The 12,996-nt window shown below is 51.1% G+C and overlaps 2 protein-coding genes across 4 annotated transcripts; both read right to left on the bottom strand.

Moving 5' to 3' along the window:
• Window positions 1–4,923: 4,923 nt before the first annotated feature.
• LOC120642818 (plant UBX domain-containing protein 7-like) lies at window positions 4,924–9,702 on the bottom strand. 3 transcript variants are annotated; one of them, XR_005662744.1, is made up of 11 exons: window positions 9,494–9,702; window positions 9,223–9,383; window positions 9,025–9,156; window positions 8,093–8,255; window positions 7,666–7,743; window positions 7,506–7,574; window positions 7,168–7,311; window positions 6,927–7,029; window positions 5,431–5,702; window positions 5,077–5,355; window positions 4,924–5,046 (listed from the first exon to the last, which is right to left on the bottom strand). XR_005662744.1 is itself a non-coding variant. In XM_039919418.1 (10 exons), exons 1-10 carry the CDS (start codon window positions 9,596–9,598, stop codon window positions 5,191–5,193), a joined length of 1,392 nt encoding a protein of 463 aa, XP_039775352.1. In that variant the 5' UTR covers window positions 9,599–9,701; the 3' UTR covers window positions 4,924–5,190. The 3 variants fall into 3 exon arrangements, 2 of the variants coding, with proteins under 2 accessions (XP_039775352.1, XP_039775353.1); XM_039919418.1 differs by having other exon boundaries at window positions 4,924–5,355; window positions 9,494–9,701; XM_039919419.1 differs by having other exon boundaries at window positions 4,924–5,355; window positions 5,431–5,687; window positions 9,494–9,700.
• A 1,358-nt stretch (window positions 9,703–11,060) lies between these two features.
• On the bottom strand, window positions 11,061–12,684 carry LOC120642815 (cytochrome P450 89A2-like). Its single transcript, XM_039919416.1, has one exon. The coding sequence runs from the start codon at window positions 12,682–12,684 to the stop codon at window positions 11,092–11,094; it is 1,593 nt and encodes a 530-aa protein (XP_039775350.1). The 3' UTR covers window positions 11,061–11,091.
• Window positions 12,685–12,996: the final 312 nt, after the last annotated feature.

The following is a 12,996-nucleotide window of genomic DNA, read 5'->3' as shown; positions in this document are numbered from 1 at the left end:
GCGCGCGCAAGGCGTCGTCTTCCTTCGCCCGTCGACGCAGTGCCGGAAATGCCCTCGCCGGACCGGTGGCGACGGAGTATGTAGAGGGAGCTACGGGTAAACGTCGGTCGGGGCGCGGTCTACGGACTACTACTGTGAGAGAGAGAGAGAGGGAGGGGTGCGTGGCCGGAGGGGGAGCCTTGGAGACGGGTGGACCGCTGCGTTGTCGGCTTCCGCCCATCATCTCCAAGGACCAGGCCTGGTGGCCCTTTTGTCCCGTCCTCTCTCTCTATATATCTGTAGTCTTCACCTGGGGCAGCCTGGTCTTTTCCCCAGTGCAAGGCTACACGTCGCTCGGCAGAACCGCAGAAGGGAGGACGTCCTGCTGGGCAGTTTCCGCGCGCCGCTGGATGGGATTGGACTGGAGTGGTTACCCATTTCATTTCGGGCTTGTTTGATTTTTTTCAGTTTAAGTCATAAATTTTGTCACATTGTATGTTTATATATCAATTAGAAGTACTAAATATAGATTTATTACAAAATTAATTTTATAAGTCGTAAATTAATCACGAGACAAATCTATTAAATCTAATTAGTTCATAATTTGACTACTAATTACTATAGTAATCATTCACTAGTTGTGTATTAATTATATTTAATAGAGTCATATAGAGCCCTAATTGCAACTTATGCAATTAGTTTTATATTAAATTGGCATCTGAATATTCAAATTAACATCTGAATATGCGATGTGACAGTAACTTTAAAAATCAAACGAGGCCTCGGTGATCACCCATTCAGCTCACAGCTGGTATTTTGAAAAACAAAAAAACATCTTAGCTGGACTTTTCGGCTTCTTTTCGAACGTCGGATGTTCATAACGAGCTAATTTAAATTTCTTTACATCAATTGGAAATAGTTTCCTAAAAACTAAATAGAAATGTCGTAGTGCAGCTGTAAGCGTTCAGAATATGAGAATTGGTAGCACCTGGCTTTAAACCTTAGGGGAATAACACAAGCAGTCAACCATGGTAAGCGATCCGTCAATGATTGCTAGCTACAATATAGTGAGAAAATATAGTGAGGAAGGAACATTTGCTTCAGCTAAAATGTCTTGAGGTAGCTACAAAAAAGTGCCAGAACTGTGAACAGTTCTACATTATCAATGGTAGCTTCCATGCCACCCTAACCTAATGACCTAGCTAGACTAGAACATGGGCGCTAAACACCCGAGAAAAGAGGATCAGCCGATCAGGCAGTGCTAAGCCGGGGGGCCACGCCAGGGGTGATGATTTTGGGTGGACACAGGCGGTGGTGAACGTATGGATTTGTCCTTTTGGTGTCAGAAAAGCCTGACAATCTCGGCTGTCACCGCTCCCAGGTCCGTAGTCAAAGTCCTTGACCAGGGGCAGAGATGCCATATGCCATTGCCATCCACATCCCACGTACCAGGCCGTAGCTGCCCTGCCTCTTCTCCCCGAAATGCCCCTGCCCTAGTGCCCTCCCATACGGCTTGTCTTCTCTCGCTTCACTCCCAGTGTGTGTGTCTGTGTGAACTCTTTCCTGCAGTAGCTTCTAGTACACCAGTCACCAATGTCCAGTGCCCACTCTCCCCTATTACTATGAGACCGTAGTAATCCGGTCCGGAGTCCGGACTTACCATGTCGCCATCTTTGAGCTTTTCTGATGATGGTAAGGCCCTATTTAATTGGCAAAAAAGTTCAAACAATATCCACCATATTGAATTTTAGAACACATGCATAGAGCATTAAATACAATTAAAAAGAATAAGTAATTATATGGTATAACTGATTTATACGAGATGAATATTTTAAGTCTAATTAATCTATAATTAAATATTAATTGTCAAATAATAACGAAATACGCTATGGTATTAAAACCCAAAATTTTTCGCGAACTAAACACAGCCTAAGTGAGAAATAATAGAGAGGTTGCCGTAGTACTCGCGGCTTTCTGTCGGCAGTTCTCCTTGGTCCAAAACCTATACTAGCAGCAGCCACCAGCTATCAATCATTCTACAGGGTTGAGTGGCGCATATACACATGTGCAAACAACACATGTACTCCAGTCCAACCCAAGATCCTCAGGTGTCACGAGAGAAAATCCAGAATAAAATAAACACAGCCAACAAATAATGCCAGTTCCTGAAGAAAGCAAAGTAGAAGGGCCAAGTGGTATGCTTCAGAGTTCAGAGACGGCAGCAGCGGCACCGGCGCACCGCCTAGCGGGGGCCCTGCACGCGAGTACAACGCTCTAGCTCATGTGGTGGTGGTGGTAGTACTACTACTGGCGCAGGAGCACTGGAGTCAGGAGGTGGCGCAGCGGCGGCAGCAGCGGCGGCAGCTAGCCCTCAGCATTGGATGCTAGCTCCACTCAGCAGCAGGCGGAGGCCACCGGCCGGCCGGTCGACTGGCCCTGCAAAAGCTATGGGGCGGCACGGCGTGCTGTGGATCCGGCCCGCGCATGCAAGCTGTAAAAAGGCACGATCCTCCACGCACGCGGATCGGCCGATCGCAAGCTAGCATCCCGTCCCATTCTGCAGGAGCTCCGTTCCATTGCGTTCCGTTCAACGGCTGATGAATTGAAGCTGACACTGGCATGATCTTTTTTTAAAAAAAAACACTGGCATGGTCGTCGCCAGCTAGCTCGTGCAGTGCAGGCTAGCAGAGGTGAGCGAGCGAGCGAGCGATGATCCTCCAGAGATGCGGCCAAAAACGCCCAACAGTTGAAGGGGTCCGTCCGAAGAGGAGGGAGGGATCGGAGGGCGGGTCCAGGCCCCTCCTGCCGAACTCGTGATGGATCCATGGTTCAGAGGCGAGGTGCGGTGGTGTGAGAGGGAACAGTGGTCGACCGGTGGATGGATCGCCGATCTCCGGGGAAGTAATGGGAATGGCGTCGCAGGCAGCGGTGCCGGCGCGTCGGAGATGCCGGCACCGGCAGGCAGCCTCTATAAATGCGCGCTCCGCCGAGCAAACCAAACTCTAAAACTCCCCTATCCCCCTCTCTTCTCTCCCTCCTCCATTGGAATGGGGAAAATTCCCTATAAGATCCTGAAACAAATGAAGATCCCTTCTATGGTTCTGAAAAACTGAAACACCCTCTTGTGGCCTTCTTTTTATTTTCGTTTCCTTATATGGCCCTACCGTTGGATCTGTTAGCCCAATCTGTTAGAGTTTGAAGTTTAAGGTGAGCAATAAAATTTTTTGGACTGAAATACCCCTTGGCCCATCCCTCCGGTGCCCCATCTCCCCAAGGCGGCGCCGCCATGGCGGCGGCGCGCGGAGGAGGCCGTCCCCCAGGCAGAGGCCGCGGAGGAGACCCTCCCCAGGGGCACGGCGGAGGGCGGATGGCGGCGATGGGCGGGCTGCGGGCGGTGACGATGCGCTGGGGTGATGAGCGTGGCGGCGGCGGGCGGGGCCGCGGGCATCGAGCGGCGGCGCGCATGGGGGCGAGTGGGACCGCGAGCGGCGGCGGCGCATGGCGGCGGGTGAAGCTGAGGGCGGCGGCGGCGGCGGGTGGAGCTGAGGGCGGGGAGCGAAGCGGCCGGCGGCGCCGCGGCCGGTGGTGGCGGGGTCGTAGGTGGCGAGCGGGGTGCTGCTGCTCGCCGGTGCAGCGTCTTGCCGGCGACCTTGCCAGCCCAGTTCAATCCCCTGCTGGTACCGTCGTGCAGGGAGAACGAAGGAAGAAGATGACGAGTGGGCCTCACTCGTCAGTGAGAGATGGAGAGGGCTGAGTGGTATGTACCGTGAATGACAAGTTTGTGCGCCTGGGGTATTTTGGTCTATTCACAGCCACTTAAGTTGGACTTAGCTGGAGAGATGACGGTAGGGGCATAGAAAGAAACGAAAATAAAAAAAATACGTTTCAGTTTTCAGGGCCGTAGAAACAACCTTCATTTGTTTCTGCGCCTTACAGGAAATTTTCTCATTGGAATGGAACTGGAGGCAGTCTCGTGTAGAGAGAGAGAGTGAGGGGAATGCATGGAGCGGCCGCGGGTGCAATAATTCGGGGCTAGTTGCCGTGCCTGTCACACTGGCCAGAGAGAGGCAGGTGGCACCGGCCAATGCAACAGCGGCAGGCACCACCGCAGGCAAATCATAAGCGGCGGGCCCACGCTGGCGGTCAAACGTGCCCGGTCAAAACTCCGCCATTCCCACAGGCCGTAACCCCACATTAGGGACTAGTACGAGTACGATTGCATTGCATGTCTCGTGTGGTCTCTCTCTCTCTGTGTGCACAGAGCCAGACTGTCTCCACACCGTTCAGTTCAGCCGCCAGAGGTAAATACACCCGCAGAGACAGAGAAAACTGGGAGCTCCAGCTCTCCTGCTCGTGCCATCATGAGCCGAGTTGGGGAGTACTTCGTGTTCTTTCACGAGTTCGTAGCAAAGCAGGTCGACCTATGGTAATTATACCAGTACTTAACCAATTACCATGGGGTCGACGTACCTGGTACCAGTGCTCAAACAATGACAACGTTGGCCCAGGATTCTGCGCAGTTGCTCTAGAGTGACTGCATGGAACAATCTCCATAGCTAGAGTTGATGCTACGCAGTCCCAGCAGCAACTGCACCTGACGACCTGAGCCTAGCACCAAAATGCACGCAATTTTTTTTAAAAGCTTTCAAGGTAGTCAAAAGCACTCGAGGTTCGAGAAGGGAGCTGAGACGGACAGCACCGACGCTCCAGGCTCCAATCTGCATCTCCGGGTTCAGAAATCGGCAAGCATGGGCGCGGAATCTGCCGATCTGGAGAAGCAATGCGCAACGAAGCAGATCACAAACAAAAGAAAAGAAATCGCAGCACTCTTCTAACCGTGAAACATATCAGTGCAGCTGACGGGCAGTGTATCCCTGCCTGCCTGCCTCTCTTTCAGCATTTTGACAAGACACAAAGGAAAACAAGCACCAGACCACGCATCAGTTCAGTACCAGAACCAGACTATGATATATATGTGCATTAAATAGAGCTAAGTCTTACCATGGGTGTTTATAGACACAAGAACCAACGCGGCAAAAGGAGCATTTCCACACACAGCCCAGGCCACAGATTTGTCCCTGACTCCAAGCTCCAGCAGAGCACAAGATAAAAGAGTTAACCCTCAAGGAAAGAAAATAACTAAACCATCTTCAAGCCCAGGCTGAAATACGTCGCGGCTTTGAAACTTCAAAGCGCAAGATGGAAGCAGGCTCAGTCCCACGAGAGATTGATCATTGAGTTGGCTAATCCAGCTTCTTTGAAAGTGAGATCACTTGCAAACTCCAGGTTCTTGGATGCTCCAGGAATGGGCTGCACAAAGTGAAAAGCCCGCTTCTCCCCATCCTCAACCTGAGTAGCACAGAATGACCATAGGAGCTGCAGTGGAAAGAACGACACCATCAGTGAGGGAAAACAAGCAAATGAGACAAGAAAATTTGATGGCAGTGTCACCTTAATAGGATCTGTGTGAAGAAAATTTCTTTGTATCCTCCGATTGTTCGGTAGCCGAATCGCAACCCTGCAGAGAAGGTCCCTGCTTCCAGTAGGTTCTTCAGGGAGAGGAGGATAATCCAACTTGATATTTAAGCTGGTCTCATTTTCTTCCTCCAGTTCAGCTTCAGCCATGTCATCTGTAGCATCTGATCCTGCAACAACTTTGTCCTCCAGGGAAGCTGCTACTGCCCGCGCTAGTTCTTCATCCTCATCCTCTACAATTGTTTTGCCAAAAATGAAAGCACATTATGAACATCGTTCTTTTTGTCAACCAACTACATAGTGGAATGGCAGGAAATGTTTTCAGCTATCCAGATGATAACAGCTACTCCATCCCAGTATATAAGGCATAACCACCTCTGGTTCAAAGACCAAGGAACGCATTTAATTCTCTATCAACACTAGTATTCCTGCATCGATGTACGTGTGTCTAGAGAGAGAGCTCCTTATATTATGGGACTTGAGTAAAAAATGGTTACGCCTTATATATTAGGATGGAGGGAGTACCAGCTAAGTGAGAAATAGTAGTCTCCAACTAAAAAGTAAAAAATGTATTGGATGAATAAAACTCGATTCAATTTCCTTAGTTTGGAAACCACAGACCAGCAAGAGTGAGACATCCCCATAAGCTTACAATGTCATAATCACCAAGCAGCCCCAATAGACAAACTGCCCACGAAATCATGAGGCCATAGCATAAGAGCTGCGTAATACTTCTTCCAGTTGGCCAAATGGATCTGATTTCATTCAATTAGGCCCAAAGGGCAAGTCTTGCAGAGAGAGAGAGAGAGAGAGAGAGAGAGAGAGAGAGAGAGAGAGGCCAAGTCACCTCTTTAACCCCAGTTCTACATAGCTACAGTGTGAGGCGGACAGCGGACTAGGAGGAGGCAGCAGCACACCGGTGCAGGGCGCGGTGTGCAGCTGCGGCGCACACCGCCGAGGCACGCCAGCAGGTGAACGACGCCATGGCGGCCTTGCACGTAGCGGAGACCGGGGAGAGAAGAAACCCTAGGCTTTGATGCCAAATGTTGGCCCAAATGAATTCTATTTCTGTCAACCCGAAAGCCCAAAGGGCAGTCTTACATAACTGCATATTCTAGGGAATATGCTACTAGGCGGCCACAGGAGGCTAGAAAAACCACCGTGTGATCCCATCGACGGTCAAGATCACCTCGGGAAGGCTATACCTAGCCCAATCTAGTAATATAGATAGATACATCGACGCACAAATGTGAGACTTATCTAACACTCCATTTTTACAACTCTAGGATAATACATAAAATTGGAAAACAATGGATGCTAGGACTTAGGATATGATAAATTATATGATTGTCCAAGTATTAGATATGGTTAAGTCATATGGTTTTGCAAAACTGAATCTTCCATGTTAGTATGTATGCAAACAAGAGCAAAAAGTAATAGCACTGCTGACTAAAAAAAGATCAAACTTCTACCTTGTTTTCCCATAGGAGTTTCCTGATCAACTTTCCTTGGGCGCTTTTGTGGTTGAGGTGCATGGTGCTCCTTTGGACCTTTATCTAGGTAAGGTAGCAGATCCTAGGTACGATACACAATCAGAAAGAATAAAAAGGGGGCATCTACACCATATTACATCTGAAAATTGAAGTTATCATGCAACCCCGCAAGCCACAACTACAGTTTAGTATGAGAAATGAAAGAACCGTATTGAAATACCTCAAGCAGACGGTCTGGGTGAACCATTCCATTCCAACCACATATTTTTTGCCCAGTGATGGGGTCAATCAGGAGTATAGCAGGAATGGATACCAAATTGTAGTAAGTGCATACCTTCCTCCCTTCACTGGTGTCATGATAGACCTATATTAACACATCAAAATATTAATAGACAGGGACACAGGGTAACAGCTGGTAAGTGTAAAGACACGTGGGGGGAGAGAACCATTTAACAGAGAATTTTATGTTGTCAATATAAATCCTAACATGTCAAAAGAAATGGGAATGAGACAGACACGTCCTTGGCTGAAACACGAAAGCAGATAAGGACGACTAACCTGCCAGAAAATAAAATTTGACCGAATTAATTGAGCCACCGCTTCATTTCCCCAAGTGTCTCGATTAAGCTTCAATAAAGAGTAAAGACAGACTCAAAAGTCAAAATTTGGATTAATAAACTGAAGGAACAGCATATCACGACAACATGACTGAATTTACCATGTGAGAGCTGAATTCCTCCGTCGACTGCAAATTGATTAGCAGCCATTTGCCCAGAGAAGAAGCCTCTAACTTTGCCTACATTTGGAATTTATAAGCACAAGTGATTGATTTTTTTTGGGGGGAAACAGTACTAAAATAGAGATCAGTATGCTTTCAGTGATCAGATCTTAATAGCGACAACAAACAGATCCTATTTGCTGTAAACGGAGATGCAACCTTTCAAGAGCAATTAACAACCTAACCACAAATCCACAATGAATTAGTTGCTCTACAGCTACGCTGCGCAAGTAAATCACCAGCCAACTGAGATACAGCACAAGGGTTTGCAATTATAAGTAGTGAAGTTTTCCACAGATGCAAAGACAAAAAGTGCCCATACAATTTTATCAGCACATAAACTAAAGAGTTAATACATACGGCTTACCTTATCAAATGGTCCATTGAATATCAAAGAAAAAGGTGGACGGTACAAAGAGGCGAGATTATCATGAGAACTTGATGTAGCATTCCGATCAGAATCCCAAACAGCGGATTGTCTTGCCTCTTGTTCAAAGTTACGAAAAGCAACCGTTGTATTAGGGCGCATGCTGCAAAAAAAGAAAGGCCATATCATACTTAAATATCATGAATCTAGTTTAGGAAATGCACCATTGAATTAGGAAATTAGGATGCAGGCCGCAAAAGAAGACAGGTCAAATCATGCCTAGATTTCATGGAACAATCTAATTACAGGAAAGCAACAGTGATAATGGTAAAAGCTTAAATACAAAAACAAGTCCGGAAACATGAAATAGATTGCATATTGCCATATGTAAAGCAACAAATGCTTCTTAACGCGTATAATTCCAAAGCAAAAGTTATGATAGAACATATATTACAAAACTATAAGCAGCCATGCCCAAGCTATGTACAAAGGGGGCAAAAAACAAACTGAGTTATAAAAAAAATAGGAAAAAAACAAAGAAAAATCTAGGCATCATTATAAAAACAAACACCTGGCTAACAAGAAGAGGAACAACTCTAACAAATGACTAAATTTGCATCATTAAAGGAACAATACTAAGATATATTTATTTCCTTTTCCAATGGTATAAACAAGAGGTCAGTTAGCTAGTCTCAGTTGTTAGACTGGTGTATCTGCGAAAGGAGAAAGAAACATTCAAGCAGGAGATGCCCGATATTGCCATATTGGTATCCAGAATGTGTAATTGCCCTAAATTGACAAAACAATTTGTAATTTGTAATGTACCAAGCGAGCATAAGTTATTCTTACACAATTTGTAATTTGTAATTTGTAATCCAAGGATCCAATGCTAACATGCGACGTGGCTGGTCGAAGCACCTTTTGTTACTTACACAGACACAGGGCCGTCGCCATAGAGAGTCTCCCGCTTCACAGGCAGCGGCGCGCGGACGTCGTCATCCTCCCCAACCCCAAGTCCATGCAACAACGGATCGCCCAGTGCAGCCGCTGGGGGTGGCGCGAACCTGCAAATCGACGCCCCTCCATGATCCACCCAAAACCAAAAGCCTAAAAACCTCGCTCCTGCCTACCGCAACGCCTCCTCAACTCCGGCCAACGCCGCCGCCGCCGAAGCAGCAGCAGCAGCAGCAGCAGAAGCCGCGGCAGGTGGGGCCGCCGGATGCGCCGCGAGAGCGGACTCCCCGTCGATGTAGAACAGCTGCAGCGCCTCCTCCAGGTGCCAGCTCGTCATCTGCGGAATGGAAACCCCAGGGATCACACCAAGGAGCGCGGGCCCGATCGAATCGCCCAGAAGCCGAAGGGATTGGGTTTAGGGGGCGGAAGCGGAAGCGGAAGCCGAACCTGGAGGAACTGGGTGGCAGTGTCGGGGGTCTGGCCGGCGGCGATCTCGAGGAAGGAGGAGACCAGGGCCTCCTTCTCCGCGGCCGTCGGGGGATCGCCGGCCATGGCGGCGTGGTTGCCTCGACAGGATTTCCCCCCCTTCTCCTGCGGTCTGTTGGTGAGTAGGGTTCGGTGGGTCGGTGTGGGGTGGGGTGGGATGGGAATGGGGAGGAGTGGGAAGTAGGAAACGGGGGGCGGTCGGGCGGAAACGTGCGGGATGATGAAGACGAGCAGCAGTTGGATGGAGCGCGTGCGGGTCGTGGCCTCGTGCTGATGTGGTTGGGCTTTCGCCTGGTCCGGCTTGCAGGGGAAGAAAGAAAGAGCTCATCGGCTCAGTGGCCTCTCTTCATGGGCCATCAAAATATTTCATGGGCTTGGACTTCGATGTGTGGTCCAAATAGGCGCCGGCGCCGGCAATGCATATCATGGGCCAAATGCTTTGCGAAAGGGCTCGTAGCACCTGAGGTGTTAGATTTGACTCTCTATGAGAGTGAATATTATGGGATTCAAGATGTTGTGTATTCAGTGGGAGGCAATGTTCTTGTCGACAACGAGGCACATGTGGTAACTTCATCAATCTCGAGAATTTATCGGCTCAGTCTTCGAAGATTCTCATAGGGGTAGGGTTCGCGTACGTGTGTTCATAGGGGTTGAGTGTGCGTGCGTTGTGAGTGTCTGTGTTGTACTGTGTAATCTAAAAAAAATTGGGCCAAATGCTTTATAAATAAACGGAACACTGCATTATGTGATTTTGAGTTTTTCTTTTTACGAACATTTTTATGATTGTGTTTCCGTGGAACTTTTCAAGTACAACATAAGCTAATCTTAAGAATTCCATACCACGTACCTCTCATCGCTAACGTACATATTTCATAACACTGAAAAATACCAGTCGTTTAGTCTTCAAATAATTCTAAAATTAAATTTAAATATGAACACCCGTGCTGTTCAGGCTGACATGGTGATTGGTGAACATGTTCAAGAAACCTTTCAAGAAACCTAGCCAATCAAAAGGTGCTGTACTACGTGAAGAAACCACAATATCTCGAGAGAAACTGCGCGAATTTTGCGAAGGATACTATTAACACATCCATCGTTTTTATTTATCTCCGTAGAATGTAGATCTGGATAAATGCTCCTAGTAGCCCCCAGATGGCCGTCAGAGTTCTTTTAGTCCGGTTATTATCACTGACATTAGTAGATCCTTTAATCAGGATTGTTGTTGTCAACCCTGACGGATCATTGGAAAAGAAAATATCCTTGAACACTTACTACTATGTAGTAGTGGAAGAACTTTTTTGAAAGGGAGTGCTCCCAAACATATCTAAAAACGCTTTGCAGCCAAATCAGCATGCAAGTTCATCCAGCATTGTGCCACGTCGATTCGATGCCACACCCCACCATATATCCATACATGACGCGTCCACGACGATGCAAGGCGGTGGCTCTGCCATGATCTACCGCATGTATACGAATACGCGGGTCGGCTGGTAACGATGTAAATGGAACCAGCTCGAACGTGCACGATGCTACGGGCGCGTCACTTGACAAATTGCGAATCAAATCCAAGCGGCGGCGGCGGCGGCGGCGGCGCGCCTCCTCCGGGCTACCCGAGCGCGCAACGGCCGCTCCATGGTAACGGTGAACTCCGGCCTCTCGGCGAGGTCGACGCCGACGCCGGCCACCGGCTCCCACTCGAACTCGCGCACCAGGGTCGCCACGAAGCACTCGAGGTGCAGCAGCGCGAGGGCCAGGCCGGGGCAGATCCTCCTGCCGGCGCCGAACGGCGTCATCTTGATGTCCCGGCTCCCCGTGAGGTCCACGCCGACGCCCTCCCCGCCGTTCACGAACCTCTCCGGCCTGAACTCCTCCGGGCGGTCCCAGACGGCCTCGTCCAGCGACACGTCGGCCACCGAGAAGTTCACCAGCGTGGCGGCGGGGACGCGGTGCCCGTCCAGAGACGCCTCCTCCACCGCCGCGTGCGAGAGCAGGAAGTGCGCCGGCGGGTGGCGGCGGAGCCCTTCCAGCACCACCGCCTTCAGGTACGGCATCCTCTTCAGGTCCTCCTCCGCGATGTTGTCGCCGTCGTTGGCCGAAACCACCGCGTCGATTTCGCTCCGGAGCTTCGCCTGCACCTCCGGCTGCCTCACAAGGTTCGCCATGATCCACTGGAGCGCGGTCACCGTCGTGTCGATGCTCGCGGTCAGGAACTCCGTGCAGAGGCTCACCATCTCGGCGTCGGTGAGCGCGCGCTCGTCTTCCTCCTTGGGCAGCTGGTGGGCATGGAGCGTGTCGACGTAGCAGTAGGACAGGTCCTCGCCGTGTTCTCCTCCATTTTCTCTTCTTGCTCGGATCAATGGCAGGAACAGCTCCTTCTGCCTCCGACGAATGGCGAGCACCTTGTTCCACCACCGCCAGAACACCCGCTTGGTGACCGCCGGGAAGAAGGCGAACACCTGGAAGCTGATGTACGAGGCGAAGAGCTCCCTCTGCACGGCCTCGATCTCCCTGACGCGGCGGCCGTGCAGGCTCCGGCCGAAGCACATGTACGTGAGCAGCGAGAACATGGCGAGCTGGAGGCACTCGACGACGGCCACCTCGCCACCGCTCTCCTTGCACCGGCGCCCGAGGTCGGAGACCAGAGCAGCCAGGGCCCACCGCCGCGCCGGCGCGAAGAGCGGGACGCGCGACGGGTGGAGGATGCCGGAGGTGAGGTTCCGGCGCAGTGAGCGCCAGAGCGGGCAGTAGGGCGCGGAGCTGACGGTGCTCTGGCCGCTGTTGAGCACGCGGAAGGGCGCGATGGCGGGCGGGCGACTGGAGAAGGCCGGCCCGCGCTGGACGAGCGCGCGGTGGGCGACGCCGCGGCCGGAGACGAAGATGGCGGGGCGCGGGGAGAGGAAGCGGAGCGTGAGGACGGGGCCGTGCCGGCGGTGCAGCTCGCGAATGGCCGGCTCGAGGCGGTGGCGCGCGCGCACGAGCCAGAGGAGCGGGCCCGCGACGGGCACGGCGGGCGGGGCCGGCGGCAGCCGGAGGACGCCGCCGCTGGCTCGTGCCTTGGACGGCTTGAGTGCGGAGAGCAGAAGGAGGATCACGGCCACGGCGCAGGTGACGAGTGGGAGGGACAGGAGGAGGTATGCGACGGCGGCCTCCATTGTCTCCTCTCCTCTGTGCTCCTCGCTCCATCGGTGGAGCTGCAATCGCATCGGTTTATGTACAGCTCCTCTGTCGACGGCGTGTGATTGATACTTCATGAGATCTCGGGGGCGGTGCGGGGAAGACGACGGCAGCGGCGGCGATGGATGTCGCGCAGCTGTACGTACGTGGCCTGAGCTTGCTACGGCCAGGTGGCGGCGCTGCTGCCTTGAGCGGCCCGAGCAGGATGGCACTGCCACGGCGCCATCCCGCCGAGTTAATCTGGCGCCCTCCATGGGGGCAATTGATGATGGGCCGGACAATTGGGCCTG

This window comes from Panicum virgatum, chromosome 7K (assembly GCF_016808335.1).
Source record: "Panicum virgatum strain AP13 chromosome 7K, P.virgatum_v5, whole genome shotgun sequence".
NCBI classification, from domain to species: Eukaryota; Viridiplantae; Streptophyta; class Magnoliopsida; order Poales; family Poaceae; genus Panicum; species Panicum virgatum.
The sequence above is the reverse complement of the archived record's forward strand: the minus strand, read 5'-3'. Positions and strand labels throughout refer to the sequence as shown.